The 17709-nt window shown below is 44.5% G+C and overlaps 1 protein-coding gene across 1 annotated transcript in view; it reads right to left on the bottom strand.

Annotated features, from left to right (window-relative positions):
* The window catches only part of LOC120063484 (protein FAM222A-like), a 35445-nt gene extending 21020 nt beyond the window's left edge, over positions 1 to 14425 (bottom strand). Inside the window, exon 1 of the mRNA XM_039013867.1 lies at positions 14320 to 14425. Within this exon, the coding sequence (XP_038869795.1) occupies positions 14320 to 14425 (106 nt within the window). The remainder of the gene's footprint in view (positions 1 to 14319) is intronic.
* Between the last annotated feature and the right edge of the window lie 3284 nt (positions 14426 to 17709).

Raw genomic sequence — 17709 nt, 5'->3', positions numbered from 1 at the left:
TCCCTCTCCATCTCCTGTCCATCCCTCTCCATCTCCTGTCCATCCCTCTCCATCTCCTGTCCATCCCTCTCCATCTCCTGTCCATCCCTCTCCATCTCCTGTCCATCCCTCTCCATCTCCTGTCCATCCCTCTCCATCTCCTGTCCATCCCTCTCCATCTCCTGTCCATCCCTCTCCATCTCCTCAGTCCATCTCCTCAGTCCATCTCCTCAGTCCATCTCCTCAGTCCATCTCCTCAGTCCATCTCCTCAGTCCATCTCCTCAGTCCATCTCCTCAGTCCATCCCCCTCTTCTCTCAGTCCATCCCCCTCTTCTCTCAGTCCATCCCCCTCTTCTCTCAGTCCATCCCCCTCTTCTCTCAGTCCATCCCCCTCTTCTCTCAGTCCATCCCCCTCTTCTCTCAGTCCATCCCCCTCTTCTCTCAGTCCATCCCCCTCTTCTCTCAGTCCATCCCCCTCTTCTCTCAGTCCATCCCCCTCTTCTCTCAGTCCATCCCCCTCTTCTCTCAGTCCATCCCCCTCTTCTCTCAGTCCATCCCCCTCTTCTCTCAGTCCATCCCCCTCTTCTCTCAGTCCATCCCCCTCTTCTCTCAGTCCATCCCCCTCTTCTCTCAGTCCATCCCCCTCTTCTCTCAGTCCATCCCCCTCTTCTCTCAGTCCATCCCCCTCTTCTCTCAGTCCATCCCCCTCTTCTCTCAGTCCATCCCCCTCTTCTCTCAGTCCATCCCCCTCTTCTCTCAGTCCATCCCCCTCTTCTCTCAGTCCATCCCCCTCTTCTCTCAGTCCATCCCCCTCTTCTCTCAGTCCATCCCCCTCTTCTCTCAGTCCATCCCCCTCTTCTCTCAGTCCATCCCCCTCTTCTCTCAGTCCATCCCCCTCTTCTCTCAGTCCATCCCCCTCTTCTCTCAGTCCATCCCCCTCTTCTCTCAGTCCATCCCCCTCTTCTCTCAGTCCATCCCCCTCTTCTCTCAGTCCATCCCCCTCTTCTCTCAGTCCATCCCCCTCTTCTCTCAGTCCATCCCCCTCTTCTCTCAGTCCATCCCCCTCTTCTCTCAGTCCATCCCCCTCTTCTCTCAGTCCATCCCCCTCTTCTCTCAGTCCATCCCCCTCTTCTCTCAGTCCATCCCCCTCTTCTCTCAGTCCAACCCTCTCTTCTCTCAGTCCAACCCTCTCTTCTCTCAGTCCAACCCTCTCTTCTCTCAGTCCAACCCTCTCTTCTCTCAGTCCAACCCTCTCCTCTCAGTCCATCCCTTTCAGTCATCCTTAACTGGACTGAATGGACAGAGGCCAGGGGAAAACGGTCTCAGTCACCATAGACAGTGCTGGATATGGACAGCAACTGTAAAATGATTGGTGTCGTTAATAAGAGCATTACAACATTGTTTATGAAGAAAGAGTCCTAATCTTGGCAGTGACAACAGAATCTCACAGCCCCCATGATACCAATGTGCAACACCTCCGCAGCATCCTACGCTCCAGCCCACTGAGTGCTCAGCTCAAGAGATGGCAGGGGCTACCATGTCATTTCCTGTGGGACAGCAGGGGCCGTGGACACTCCTTCCCCTACTAGTAATATGGTGCCACTGTCATGCACCTGTGATGCGCAAATGCCAGCTAGCTGGGAGGGGGTTTGGCTTGGAACGGGAGCCGACAGTATGTTTCTAAACCAAGTCCCACTGTGGCCAAAACTAGAGCGGTGGCCTGCCTCCCAGAGCCTAACCGCACTATGCAGTAACAATACTCCACACCCCCACGCCACCTACTCGCCCCATTAACAGACGGCAGAGGGCAGAGCAAAGAGGCATGGCACTGTGGGATGCGGCCCGCCGGAAATGATCATCTGAGTGCCAGCGCTGAGATGCCCTCCACCATCCTGGCACAACAGAGTGGCAGTGAGCATGAGACAGGCTGCTGATGCTTGTACTGTTTGCTCAGACTGTGCCGGTCCTCAAAACCATGCTCAGACCTGGGTTCAAATAGTCTTTGTTTTCTTTTTTTTTTCGCCAAATTAGGGCGGGTTTGAACTTTTGGGACTATTCCATTGGTTCCATGGTGCCAAGCAAGCTCAATCAAGTGTAGGTAAAGTTGTTACCTCATGAAAACAAATTGGTGCATTCTAAAACAATAATTTTTATATGGGTGGCTGTTGTAGAGATACACTTAGGGATACTGAGAAGAGTGTATATCAGGGAGTGTGGGCAGGGGGTGGAGCATGGAACGCTTGGCTGTCAATCACCTCTCATTTTGAAAAAAATCCTTCTGACCTCTCTTTCCGCTAAAGCGGAATAAGTGGAATAATGACGGTGGCAGGCCGGCCATGTGCAGTGAGTCTGTGGAATTCCAAACAGGGGATGGAAAAGAGGCAGTTCAATCAGTGGGGAAAGGTCAAATGCATGCAGATTCTCCCCGGGTCCACCGCTGCTTCTCTCCCTCTTCTATACCCTCCCTTTCTCTCTCCTCCTCTCTACATTTCCACTCCAATCCTCTCTCCCTCCGGGCTCACAGGCAATCAGGGAAAAGGTTGTTATTTCTGCTGCCACTCGTGACCACATTTAAATATTCTACAGAAACCCTTTCCCTTTCTCTCCCCACTTAACAGGTCATGGAGGTACAGTACTCAAATTGGATATGGAAGGGTAATTCTACTGTCATGTCTACCTCTGGCTCAAACACGAGAGAGAGAGCGAGAGAGAGAGAGAGCGAGAGAGCGAGAGAGCGAGAGAGCGAGAGAGACAGAGAGACAGAGAGAGACTGGAGTCATTATCTGGAACATAGGCTGTGTCTATATAGTACACTACTTTTTGACCAGGGCCCACAGAATATCAGCATCGAAAAAGAATGACTAGAACTGACATTCCCATTCTTTTATTTCTTGTTCTACTCATTCTCCATGCACCTCCCCGATTGGCTTCCAAGGCCTGCTGGATGATGATGTCAGCATGCCTTCTGGACATTGGGTTTAGAGCCAGGGCCTGCTGTTGGCTGGAGGCATGACAGGGAGACACAGATTGAACCTGAAGTCTGATCCAATCACAGGACAGAGCCCGAGAGGTCTGATCCAATCACGGGGCAGACACAGGAGCGGCTGTGACATGTGCGGTCTAACGAGGGAAGGACCTACGGCGGTCCGACCGGGGAAAAGAAGAACCCACCAACGTACAGAACCTATTCTGACAGGCCTGTCACAAACACACCATATGGATAGCCACGAGCGTCATCGTCACTCCTGCTTATCTTGCCAACATTAAACCCACCATACAAGAAAATAAATGACGTTACAGAGAATAAAATGGCCTGGACACACTCTTACATCCTTGTCAAATTGTAGACTGAAATCATGTAGGTGAAATGCTGTAGAGAGTACAGTACAGGCTTCTGTCTGGGACTAGAAAGAGGTGCTATGGAAGGGCTGCTGCGTGCTGCTGTGCTGTGGTCCCTCCTGCCCAGCCCTCTTAGAGCTACTAACTCAAACCTCAGAATCCTTCTCTGTCCACAACTCCCTTTCTAGGGAGAGGCCAGTTCCACAGGGGTAGGGGGCTGAGTGGCATCCTTCTCCCCGAAAAGCCCAGGGCCTTCCCTCGCTCTCCTCTGACTGGGCTTCCCCTCTCTGGGGAAGTGCTTGACGAGAGACCCTGGCTCCACCGCCGTCTCCTCCCCTGCCTCCATCTAGGGCAGCGTATACATTAGCTGCAGACAGACATGATGGGGGGGGGGTGGATGCTACAAATGTCACCTACAAAGGGAGATTTAATAAAAAATGACAGGGCCTGGCGCAGGGAGAGTGCAGCCACATACTCTGGGAATTTGGGGATGCTGAAAGCAAGTGCCTATGATTTATAATTTAAGTAATGCCTCCACACTCCTTTTAATTCCACGTCCAGAAAGATAAAAACATTCACAAAGTTTCTTTCGTCTCTGTGTTTCATAACTTTCCTTCAATTTGCAAGAGGCTAAATGTATCTCACTGGAGAAAGCATCCGAGGGAGAGAAACGGAGCCCCTCTGTCTCTGTATGTGTAGGCCATCTATCTAAAGTGCCGTCTGGTCAAAAAGAGTATTACATTGTTGCTGCCCATAGCATTGAATGCAGGGGAAGCCAGAGACCACTTGGCTTCCCTTGATATTTATTTTTTATAATAATAGCCGATCAGCATTGAGCTAAAGTGAGTGAGCTCAACTGTGAATGGTCCTGGCTCACCAAAAAAAAGTGTCAAGGGAAGCCAGTTTGGATTTGGCTTCACACCAATCCAATCACAAGCCAAACATAATTTACAGAAAAACTTGAATTGTTGTGTCTCTTTATGTCATTGTCCTCCGGTGGCTGGCTAGCTAGCTAAAATGGTCCCTTTCCTGAATTAGCCATGGATAGAGGTAGGGATTTAGACTTGTGGTTTTACTTAGTTCTCCGTACGATCAAATGATTATAACGGTGATTCTGATCCAACCATAAATTCATACATTGTTGTGCCCCTGGCCTGAGAAGATGACAGTTCAATATGTATTTAGATGTAGTAGGCTAATGTTAACTAGCTGGCCTAGTGCATCGTTACCGATGAACATAAGTTAGGCTAGCGAGCAAGCATTTTAGCCAGGTAGCCTAGGACAACAAAAACTAAAAGCGTGTACTATATGACAGAGTCATGAAAGAGAGGAGGATGGCATTTCTGGGAAAGTCAACATGTTTTTTTTTCTACTCAATCCCTCACACACACACACACACACTAGAGGTCGACCGATTATGATTTTAACGCCAATACCGATATTGATTTTAGAGGACCAAAAAAAGCCGATACCGAATAAAATCGGGCAATTTTTATTTATTTATTTGTAATAATGACAATTACAACAATACTTATTTTAACTTAATATAATACATCAATAAAATCAATTCAGCCTCAAATAAATAATGAAACATGTTCAATTTGGTTTAAATAATGCAAAAACAAAGTGTTGGAGAAGAAAGTAAAAGTGCAATATGTGCTATGTAAGAAAGCTAACGTTTAAGTTCCTTGCTCAGAACATGAGAACATATGAAAGCTGGTGGTTCCTTTTAACATGAGTCTTCAATATTCCCAGGTAAGAAGTTTTAGGTTGTAGTTATTATAGGAATTATAGGACTCTCTATACCATTTGTATTTCATTACCCTTTGACTATTGGATGTTCTTATAGGCACTTTAGTATTGCCAGGGTAATAGTATAGCTTCCATCCCTCTCCTCGCCGCTACCTGGCCTCGAACCAGGAACACATCGACAACAGCCACCCTCGAAGCAGCGTTACCCATGCAGAGCAAGGGGAACAACTACTCCAAGTCTCAGAGCGAGTGACGTTTGAAACGCTATTAGCGCGCACCCCGCTAACTAGCTAGCCATTTCACATCGGTTACACCAGCCTAATCTCGGGAGTTGATAGGCTTGAATTCATGAACAGCAGAGCTGCTGGCAAAATGCACGAAAGTGCTGTTTGAATGAATGCTTACGAGCCTGCTGGTGCCCACCATCGCTCAGTCAGACTGCTCTATCAAATCATAGACTTAATTATAACATAATAACACACAGAAATACGAGCCTTAGGTCATTAATATGGTCGAATCTGGAAACTATCATCTCGAAAACAAAACATTAATTCTTTCACTGAAATATGGAACCGTTCCGTATTTTATCTAACGGGTGGCATCCATCAGTCTAAATATCCCTGTTACATTGCACAACCTTCAATGTTATGTCATAATTACGTAAAGTTCTGGCAAATTAGTTCGCAATGAGCCAGGCGGCCCTAACTGTTGCATATACCCTGACTCTGCGTGCAATGAACGCAAGAGAAGTGACACAATTTCACCTGGTTAATATTGCCTGCTAACCTGGATTTCTTTTAGCTAAATATGCAGGTTTAAAAATATATACTTCTGTGCATTGATTTTAAGAAAGGCATTGATGTTTATGGTTAGGTACACGTTGGAGCAACGACAGTCCTTTTTCGCGAATGCGCACTGCATCGATTATATGCAACGCAGGACACGCTAGATAAACTAGTAATATCATCAACCATGTGTAGTTATAACTAGTGATTGTGATTGATTGATTGTTCTTTATAAGATAAGTTTAATGCTAGCTAGCAACTTACCTTGGCTTCTTACTGCATTCGCGTAACAGGCGGGCTCCTCGTGAGGCAGGTGGTTAGAGCGTTGGACTATCTAACCGTAAGGTTGCAAGATTGAATCCCTGAGCTGACAAGGTAAAAATCTGTCGTTCTGCCCCTGAACAAGGCAGTTAACCCACCGTTCCTAGGCCGTCATTGAAAATAAGAATGTGTTCTTAACTGACTTGCCTAGTTAAATAAAAGGTGTAGTATTTAATATATTTAATAATATTTATAAAAAATAATAAAAAATAAAAAGAATCGGCAAAATCGGCGTCCAAAATTACCGATTTCCGATTGTTATGAAAACTTGAAATCGACCCTAATTAATCGGCCATTCCGATTAATCGGTCGACCTCTAACACACACGCACACGCACACACACAGAAACCCATTGAACTAAACATTTTTTGGTACAAGATATATACAAAAGTATGTGGACATCCCTTCAAATTAGGTGATTTGGCTATTTCAGCCACACCCATTGCTGACAGGTGTATAAAATCAAGCACACAGCCACCCAATCTCCATAGAAAAGCATTGGCAGTAGAATGGTCTTACTGAAGAGCTCAGTGACTTTCAACATGGCACCATCATAGGATGCCACCTTTCCAACAAGTCAGTTCGTCAAATATCTGCCCTGCTAGAGCTGCCCCAGTAAACTGTAAGTGCTATTATTATGATATGGAAATGTCTAGGATAAACAACGGCTCAGCCACGAAGTGTTAGGCCACACAAGCTCACAGAACGGGACCGCCGAGTGATGAAGCTCGTAGCGTGTACAGATTGTCTGTCCTCGGTTGCAACACTCACTACCGAGTTCCAAACTGCCTCGGGAAGCAACGTTGGTACAAGAACTGTTCGTCGGGGGCTTCATGAAATGGGTTTCAATGGCTGAGCAGCCACACACAAGCCAAAGATCACCATGCGCAATGCAGGGTGTAGGCTGGAGTGGTTGAAACACGTTCTCTGGAGTGATGAATCACGCTTCACCAGCTGGCAGTCCGACAGAGGAGTTCGGTTAGGCGGATGCCAGGAGAACACTACCTGCCCCAATTCATAGTGCCAACTGTAAAGTTTGGTGGAGATCGAATAATGGTGTGGGGCTAGGATATCTTAACGCTAGAGCATACATTTACATTTTACATTTAAGTAATTTAGCAGACGCTCTTATCCAGAGCGACTTACAAATTGGTGCATTCACCTTATGATATCCAGTGGAACAACCACTTTACAATAGTGCATCTAACTCTTTTAAGGGGGGGGGGGGGGGGGGTTAGAAGGATTACTTTATCCTATCCTAGGTATTCCTTAAAGAGGTGGGGTTTCAGGTGTCTCCGGAAGGTGGTGATTGACTCCGCTGACCTGGCGTCGTGAGGGAGTTTGTTCCACCATTGGGGTGCCAGAGCAGCGAACAGTTTTGACTGGGCTGGGCGGGAACTGTACTTCCTCAGAGGTAGGGAGGCGAGCAGGCCAGAGGTGGATGAACGCAGTGCCCTTGTTTGGGTGTAGGGCCTGATCAGAGCCTGAAGGTACGGAGGTGCCGTTCCCCTCACAGCTCCGTAGGCAAGCACCATGGTCTTGTAGCGGATGCGAGCTTCAACTGGAAGCCAGTGGAGAGAGCGGAGGAGCGGGGTGACGTGAGAGAACTTGGGAAGGTTGAACACCAGACGGGCTGCGGCGTTCTGGATGAGTTGTAGGGGTTTAATGGCACAGGCAGGGAGCCCAGCCAACAGCGAGTTGCAGTAATCCAGACGGGAGATGACAAGTGCCTGGATTAGGACCTGCGCCGCTTCCTGTGTGAGGCAGGGTCGTACTCTGCGAATGTTGTAGAGCATGAACCTACAGGAACGGGTCACCGCCTTGATGTTAGTTGAGAACGACAGGGTGTTGTCCAGGATCACGCCAAGGTTCTTAGCACTCTGGGAGGAGGACACATACAATTACATTGTAGACGATTCCGTTTGGGGAAGGGCCTTTCCTGTTTCACCATGACAATGCCCCCATGCACAAAGCTAGGTCCATACAGAAATGGTTTGTCGAGATCGGTGTGGAAGAACTTGACTGGCCGGCACAGAGCCCTGACCTCAACCATATCGAACACCTGTGGGATGAATTGGAACGCTGACTGCTAGCCAGGCCTAATCGCCCAACATCAGTGCCCGACCTCACTAATGCTCTTGTGGGGGAATGGAAGCAAGTCCCTGCAGCAATGCGCCAACATCTAGTGGAAGCATTCCCAGAAGAGTGGAGGCTGTTATAGCAGCAAAGGGGGACCAACTCCATATTAATGCCCATGATTTTGGAATGAGATGTGCGACGAGTAGGTGTCCACATACATGACCAAAAGTATCTTAGTTGTCACTGTATAGGTGATTTGATGATGAAATATTGAAATTGAAGTGGTGCTGGAATAGTGGAGGCAGCTCCTGTTTTCTTTGCGACTTGCGGTAAATCTCCGTGGTTCTAAATCAATAGTTGTTTAGTAGTCCGAAACGATCTGAAACATTAACTTGCTTTACCGTGCTGTAGTAGGTCATGTACAGTTGAAGTCGGAAATGTACATACACTTTAGCCAAATACATTTAAACTCCGTTTTTCACAATTCCTGACATTTAATCCTAGTAAAAAGTCCCTGTCGTAGGTCAGTTAGGATCACAGCTTAATTTTAAGAATGTGAAATGTCAGAATAATAGTAAAGAGAATGATTTATTTCAGCTTTTATTTCTTTCATCACATTCCCAGTGGGTCAAAAGTTTACATACTGTACACTCAATTAGTAATAGGTAGCATTGCTTTTACATTATTTTACTTGGGTCAAACGTTTCGGGTAGCCTTCCACAAGCTTCCCACAATAAGTTGGGTAACTTTTGGCCCTAACCCACTTGCCAAAACTATAGTTTGTTAACAAGAAATGTGTGGAGTGGTTGAAAAACGAGTTTTAATGACTCCAACCTAAGTGTATGTAAACTTCCGACTTCAACTGTAACTGCTTGTTTGTCGACTTCACCAGACAGATGTTGCTCTCTGGTTTTGTTATAAACAAAGGTGGGGTTGAATTTATCTTGCCACTGTGTCTTCTTATTGTCTCAGCCTCAGGCCTATATATAACGGTGGCAAATAACTTATAGGTTATATTGCAAACAATGCAATTATCAAAACACACAGGTTGTAATATGGCTTTTTTCCCTGGCTTGGCTTCCTCAGTGATACTACCTACACACTGATATTTTTAAGCCCCCCCCCCCCCCTTCCTCCCCGCCTCCCGTTTCTCTCAGGGGAAATTGATTGTCTGGCGAGCCGAAATGAATGCTTCCCGCCAGTTAAGTCCTTTTTTATTGAGGGTATGAGGTATTTTTAATGGGAGTCACGTCAATGAACTGTGCAGCCCCTCGGGAATTTACATGCAGGGGGGGTTCTAATACCTCTGCTGCCCCACTCCTCACCCTCTCACCCCCCCTACCCACCACCGCTTTCCTAAGCACCCACCCACCCTCCTCACTGCTTTTGTGCAAAGGACAGAAGATGCAAATGGGGGGAGCAGCTCCCCTCTCCTGTCACTGCCAGGTAATAATCTCCCTCACACTCTCTTTCTCTCTGTGAGCGGTTGGAATCGTTCAAGCAGGCAGAGACAGGCAGCAGCGTTCTACTGAGAGCCCGGGTCAACTTACCCCATAACGCCCCCTCCTCGTCCCTCATCTCTAACTGGGCCACGGGTGATCGATCGACGATGACCTAGCTTTGCACGAGGGAGGCTCAGTGTGTGCCCACGTTCCCCCGGCCAAAGCCGACATCTGCCCCTCCGAACCCCTTTTGAGCCTGGCTGAACAATCCCCTCTCTCATTGAGGGGCAAGGGCTATAGAGTATAGTACAATTCTGAAATCCAACACACAGTCTCACCTCCGCCGGGACAGAAAGGAGGCCAGTCTTCTCAAATACACTCATTATAAACCTCAATGCGGCCACGGTGGTAATCTTTCAATCAACCGATTTAACAGGTGGACAGAGAGAGAGAGACAGAGAGAGAGACAGAGAGAGAGACAGAGAGAGCGAGAGAGAGAAGGGGGGACAAGGAGAAACTGTTCTTTTTATCTATTGATTCCAAATCCGACTCCCACTGGCTGCTCTTCAATAAGAGGTCCGGGGAGGAAGTGGGCTAATCCTGTCCAAATTGGAAGGAATCGATTAAGATGGCCATTCGAGGCCCGACCTCTTTTGTCCTCGCACTCTTCATTTCTCCCCTCTTAATCACTTTCTCATTCACTCAACTGGACGGGCTTCACTCCACTATAGGTCTGCTCCATCCTCATGGAACCAGGAAACACTAGCGTAGGTCTGAACAACCAGGTCCTCTCTTTACCTCTCCCCTTTGATAATTGACGCAAACAGGGGAAGGACATTGTTGAAAGCTAATTGGCCTGTCAGACCCAGGTTAGTATTTAATTTCTTGCCCTACAGCCAATCAGGGGCGTCGACAGCCTTTCAATTAGGAGCTGGGTAGGGCGAGGAAGGGGAGCAGGCACTGCTATCCCCATTAAAGGAGTAACATGTAACCTTTTAGCCATAATATTTGTGTTAAAAAAAAAAAAACTTGAGAAAGCTGAGAATCGCTTTACAACCTTATCGTACTTTAAAAGACATCTGTTACAAGTTGTCAACCTTGCAAACAAGAATCAATCATGCAACAGTGAAAGGTGTACACAAGCTGGCCAGACCAATAAAGCTATTTTATTGTGGCATGCGGAAGTCAGAGAAGTATGTTTCCTTTACTACTAGTGATATGCTATTGAAAAGTAGGGCTATTAGCAGGTGAAATTGTTACATGTACAATAGTTCTTTAAAGCTTCCCTAAGCTGAGGTAGAAACTGCTAGGTTAGTGTGCTCCTTCTCTACTTCCCCTTTAATCGGCTTGTGAGGTACTAGGACTGCCACGCAAACGTAGAACGTTCCCAGAGTATTTAGTGGCCTATAAGCGTAACAGCCCCTCTCCACCACCCCCCCCCCCCCCCCACCCCGACACACACACAAACAGGACAGTTTTGTTCCACTAAAGGGTTAATCCTGAGGCTTCAGGGAATTTAGGCAGAAATTCACCTTCCAGCGGGAATACGGCAGCTTTCTTTAATCCTTAGCTGGTCCAAACCAGTTTCTAGTTTCTTTCCCCTCCCGTTTTACATAACTTCCCATGGACATACAGTGTTTCATGTGAGGGAAGTTGGAGGCTTGTGTTCTGGTCTCAAACAGAGCAGCTGTGGTGCTTTACAGCCAGCCTACCGGGCCGCAGAGGCAGGGGCCAGACACTGTAAATGTTTACACACCCCGAGGGTCCCCAAGGGTCACCCAGGGCAAGGGAGGCACATTAAACACTAACACTGTTCAAACGCGGCGTTGCCAGGACTGCACAGTCAGCACAGCTAAACAGTCCCTCTCTTCACAATGAGGAACAACACAAGACGGCAACCCCAAAGTCTCACTTTACTGTAAGTGCACGCCACATCAAATACAGTGCCTTGACTTTTTCCACATTTGTTGTGTTACAGAGTGAATTTAAAATGGATTAAATTGAGATTGTGTGTCACTGATCTACACACAATATCCCATAATGTCAAAGTGGAGTAAAAATGTGCTTAACAAGTTACATAAGTGGCATAGACTCACTCTGCATGCAATAATAGTGGTTAAAATGATTTTTGAATGACTACCCCATCTCTGTACCACACACATACAATTATCTGTAAGGTACACAAAGACCAGGGACGTTATCCAAAGTCTCGCAAAGCATTGCACCTATTGGTAGATGGGTGAAAATAAATAAAAAAGCAGACACTGACTATCCCTTTGAGCATGGTGAAGTTATTAATTACACTTTGGATGGTGTATCAATACACCCACTCACTAAAAAGATACAGACGTCCTTCCTAACTCAGCTGCTGGAGAGGAAGGAAACCGCTCAGGGATTTCACCATGAGGCCAATGGTGACTTTAAAACAGTTATTAGAGTTTAATGGCTGTTATAGACGAAAACTGAGGATGGATCAACAACATTGAAGTTACTCCACAATACTAATCTAAATGACAGAGTGAAAAGAGGAAAGCCTGTACAGTAAACAATTATTCCAAAACATGCATCCTGTTTGCAATAAGGCACTAAAGTAATACTGCAAAAAATGTGGTAAAGAAATTAACTTTTGGTCCTGAATACAAAGCATTGTTTGGGGCAAATCCAACATTTCACTGAGTAGCACTCTTCATATTTTCAATCATGGTGGTGGCTGCATCATGTTATAGGTATGCTTGTCATCGGCATGGACTAAGGAGTTTTTGGGGGATACAAAAAAACCTGGTTCAGTCTGCTTTCCAACAGACACTGGAAACAAATTCATCTTTCAGCAGGAAAATTACAAACATACACTGGAGTTACTTACCAAGACGACATTCAAATGTTCCTGAGTGGCCTAGTTACAGTTTGCTCCTTGAAAACCTATAGCAAGACTTGAAAATGCCTGTCTAGCGATGATCAAGAACCAACTTGACAGAGCTTGAATTTTTTAAAGACTAAATGGGCAAATATTGTACAATCCAGGTATGCAAAGCTCTTGGAGACTTACCAAAAAACTCTCATAGCTGTAATCATTGCCAAAGAGGTTGAATACGTATCTAATCAAGATGTTCTATTTTTCATAATCGTATAATTTTTCCTTCCAGTATGACATTAGAATATTGTGTGTAGATCATTGACAAAAAAGGACAATTAAATCCATTTTAATCTCACTTTCTAACATACATTTTTTTGTAAAAAGTAGAGCTGACCCGAGTTAGTCGACTGGTCGAGTTGTCAATTTATTCATTGTCTTTTGTTTGGAGTGCTCCTGTCAATCTTGAGTAAGGACACGCACCTGTTTATACATAGAAGTACAGTAGGCCTAGGCTACCTGGCCTGCACGCAAATGTAGGCTTGTAAATGTGCCCATTTGGGGATCTGATACTATTTCTGATTGACTTAACTCACCATCACCGTGGAGTTTCTCAAAGTATTTTTTTATTTGAATCAAACAGCAAGTAAACAAAGTCTGTTTGACCTCCATTGAGAATGACAATAGTTCCTTTGAAAAATATTTCCAGCGCTCTCCCTTTCTATAACCACTCAGCATGAAAGGAGAAAAAATGTCATGCTCTGATCCGGTGGAAACGTCATAAAATAGGCCTATCTGATTATTTCTTATACCTTGCACAAATAGCCGACAAGCTGTGGCTGTCTGTCTAGAGCTTAATGGCGCAGGAAACTCTGAGGGCCCAGAATATTTGATACAATGTGTCAAGTTTGCTATCACAAGATTTTGGATCAAGTTAATTGTTGATACAATGTTCCAAGTTCCTTGCAGACAGGCTATGCGTAGCCAATGTGATTTATAGGATATTTATCTTTATCGGGATATTTTCTACCTGCGGGCTGCAATGTTTTTACTTGTTGGCTTAACGTAGGCTATTTTTACATATTGGCAATGGCAATAGAAGTTACTTTTAGATTCGTATCATTTTCATTAAGATCGAATTTTGATTAACCACATGACATTGATTTATGGATATTTAGACTTTATTATAAATTAAATGAAACTGTTCCAAAGAAATGTGCATATGAAAATCATAACTGGCATGCAGATCAGTAGAAATGGTACGATAACATGGCACACCAATTGGAAAAGGTTACAGACTGCTGGTGTAGCCTATGACCATCAACTTCAGGAGCGTAACGGCAGAATCTGCTAAGGCCAGTAGCAACGGGCAGCGGAGGGGGGGGGGGGGGGAATTCGGGAACAGGTTTTTTTCTTCTGTTTAGGCTATATTGATCTCTGGCTCCCTCTTTAGTAATTTGGGTTTCTTAATTTTTCATCGAAGTGCATAAAGCATCAGACAAGCGCAGTAGCCTACATATAGTTGAATTTATTCAAACTGTGTGTCTATATATGTAAAAAAATACACATTTTAACATTTTGACCAATCGATTGGTTGACAGAACAGACGACTCTTGGTCGACCAAGATTTTCATTAGGTCGGGGACAGCCCTAGTAAAAAGTTAAGGGGTGTGAATACTTTCTAAAGGCACTGTACATTTGGAAACAACAAATAACGTCAACCTAACAAAACCCTTGACCTTTCTTTTTCCCCCCTTGTCGTGGACTTACATTTTCGGCTGAGGGCTTGAGGCGGCTCCAGGGCCTTGCTAGCACACAGGGGGTGCTGGGAGGATGGGATGGGAGGGTTCTGCCTCCTCTGCAGGCAGGCCAGCATGGCGGGGGGGTGGGGAGACAACTACAGCCGGAGGACTGCCAAGGCCAACCTGGGGGAGAAAGAGAACGAGAGAAGGGAATGAAGAAAGAATGTGAGAAAAGCATCAGAACCCAAGAAGCAAAGCTTCACCGGCATGGAAGTCTGTAAAGCTCAGTAGCAGGCTGGGACAAGGACTGGCTCTATGCCGCCTACAACTGCCTGTCTTCTTAGGAACTCTGTGACAATGATAAACATGCACCTGCCCTGTGCTGGTGGCAGAAGTGTTCAAACAGGTTAAGAGGAAGGAGGGTCCAAACTGACTCCTTCAAACATGGCATCTGCTCTAGCGTGACTTCTGTCTATTAGATACACCTCTTTCTAACTAACACATAAAGTCCCTTCAGAAAGTATTCACACCCCTTTACTTTTTCCACATTTTGTTGTGTTACAGCCTGAATTTAAAATGTATTAAATAGAGGGTTTTTTGTCACTGGCCTACACAAAAGTAAAAGTATAAAAGTATTTGGCTCTAAATATACTTAAGTATCAAAAGTAAAAGTATAAATCATTTCAAATTCCTTAAAATGTACTGATAGCCAGGGGGAACACTCATTTACAAATTATTATTATTGTGTTTAGTGAGTTCGCCAGATCAGAGGAAGTAGGGATGACCCCGTGTTCTCTTGATAAGTGCATGAATTGGACCATTTTCCTGTCAGCTTAGCATTCAAAACGTAACGAGTACTTTTGGGTGTCAGGGAAAATGTATGGAGTAAAAACTACATTATTTTCTTTAGGAATATAGTGAAGTAAATGTTGTCAAACAAATAAATAGTAAAGTAAAGTGTAGATACCCAATAAAACAACTTAAGTAGTACTTTGAAGTATTTATACTTAACTTCACTAGGGTAGGGGGCAGCATTCGGAATTTTGGATGAAAAGCGTGCCAAAATTAAACTGCCTGCTACTCAGGCCCAGAAGCTAGGATATGCATATAATTGGTAGATTTGGATAGAAAACACTCTAAAGTTTCCAGAACTGTTAAAATAATTTATGTGAGTATAACAGAACTGATATGGCAAGCGAAAACCCAAGGAAAATCCAACCAGGAAGTACTATCATTTTGAAAGGCTGTTTTTCCATTGAAAGCCTATCCACCATACAAAGACTTAGGACCCAGTTCACGAGCTCTATGGCTTCTTCTACATGTGGCCAGTCTTTAGGCATTGTTTCAGGCTTTTACTCTGAAAAATGAGGGAGATACAGCCCTTTCAATCAGTGGACAGTGGACATTTCCATTCATCAGCAATGCGCCTGATTGGGAACGCGCCTTTCTTGTTTCTCCTTTCCTATTGACGAAGCTTTTGTCCGGTTGAAATATTATTTATTATTTATGACAAAAACAACCAGATGTTTGATTTTAAACATCGTTTGGCATGTTTCTACTAACTTTTATTGTACTTTTTAAAACTTTTCGCCTGGACTTAGTGCACGCGCCTTGTGCATTCGGATTACTGGACAAAAAGCTCAATTTCGAGTCTCAGAGCAAAGGGTCTGAAACCTTATTTACATAAGTTATGTTTTATTCTTAATAAAGTTGCAAAAATTAAAAAAACAGTTTTCGCTTTGTCATTACGCGGTATTGTGTGTAGATTGATCAACATGTTCTTAGAATAAGGCTGTAACGTAACAACATGTGGAAAACGGGGAGGGGTCTGAACACTTTCCGAATGCACTGTAAGTATTCAACCCCTTTGTTATGTCAAGCCTAAATAAGTTCAGGAGTAAAAATGTGCTTAACAAGTCACATAATAAGTTGCATAGACTCACTCTGTATGCAATAGTGTTAAACATGATTGTTGAATGACTACCTCATCTCTGTACCACACACATACAATTATCTGTAAGGTTCCTTATTCGAACAGTGAATTTCAAACACAGATTCAAGCACTAAAGTTATACTAACAAATGTGGCAAAGCAATTAACGTTTTGTCCTGAATACAAAGTGTTATGTTTGGGGCAAATTCAATACAACACATTACTGAGTACCACACTCCATATTTTTTGCTTGTAATCGTTAAGGACTGGGGAGTTTTTCAGGATAAAAAAGAAACGGAATGGAGCTAAGCCCAGGCAAATCCTCAAGAAAAACCTAGTTCAGTCTGCTTTCCACCAGACACTGAGAGATGAATTCCCAGGACAATAACAGCACAATAACCTATTATCAGCAGGACAATAACATAAAACACAAGGCCAAATCTACACTGGAGTTGCTTACCAAGAAGACAGTGAATGTTCCTGAATGACCAAGTTACAGTTTTGACTAAAATCTACTTCAAAATCTATGGCAAGACCTGAAAATGGTTGACTAGCAATGATCAACAAACAATTTGACAGAGCTTGAAGAATTTTGAAAAGAATAAATGGGCAAATGTTGCACAATCCAGGTGTGGGAAGCTCTTAGAGACTTACCCAGAAAGACAGCTGTAATCGCTGCCAAAGGTGATTCTAAAGTGTATTGACTTAGGGGTGTGAATACTTATGTAAATTAGATATATTTCTGCATTTCATTTTCAATACATTTGCTAGAATTTCCAAAAACAAGTTTTCACTTTGTCATTATGTGTATTGTGTGTAGATGAATGAGAATTATTATTATCTTTATTCGATTTTGAATTCAGGCTGTAAAACAACAATGTGGAATAAGTCAAGGGGTATGAATACTTTCTGAAGGCACTGTACAGTACATACACACACGTCTGCGCCGTGGTGATTGATAGCATTATCTATGGACAGCAAAAAAAATGGTAATGTTGAGAAACAGCAGTCTGTCTGTAGCAACTTAACATGCGACCGCTCTCGGAAACTGTCAGCAAAGGCCTGGGGGACCATGGTGTGTGTGTGTGTGTGTGTGTGTGTGTGTGTGTGTGTGTGTGTGTGTGTGTGTGTGTGTGTGTGTGTGTGTGTGTGTGTGTGTGTGTGTGTGTGTGTGTGAGAACAGGCAAATGGGTGGGGAGGGGGATTGCCAACCCTGCATCAGGGCCAGTGAAGGCACTAATCAATCTCCCCGTAGGCTATAAATCTCCAGCTCTATGACCATAAAGACCCAAACGCCTCACAGAACGTAAGTTATTGTGTGTATAAACTCTATCGCCTCATTCGTTGTAGACTAAACACTGAATGTAAAAACAGTAGATCAGAACCTCAAACTATAAGTAAGTCTATAATGTTTAAAGCATGTGTCTGTGTGCACCTATTTCCATACCCCATTTAAAAAGGGACTTAAATATTTTGTCTTGCCAAT

The sequence above is a fragment of the Salvelinus namaycush genome, chromosome 18 (assembly GCF_016432855.1).
Source record: "Salvelinus namaycush isolate Seneca chromosome 18, SaNama_1.0, whole genome shotgun sequence".
NCBI lineage: Eukaryota > Metazoa > Chordata > Actinopteri > Salmoniformes > Salmonidae > Salvelinus > Salvelinus namaycush.
Note: the sequence above shows the minus strand (reverse complement) of the source record. Positions and strands in the feature narration are given on the sequence as shown.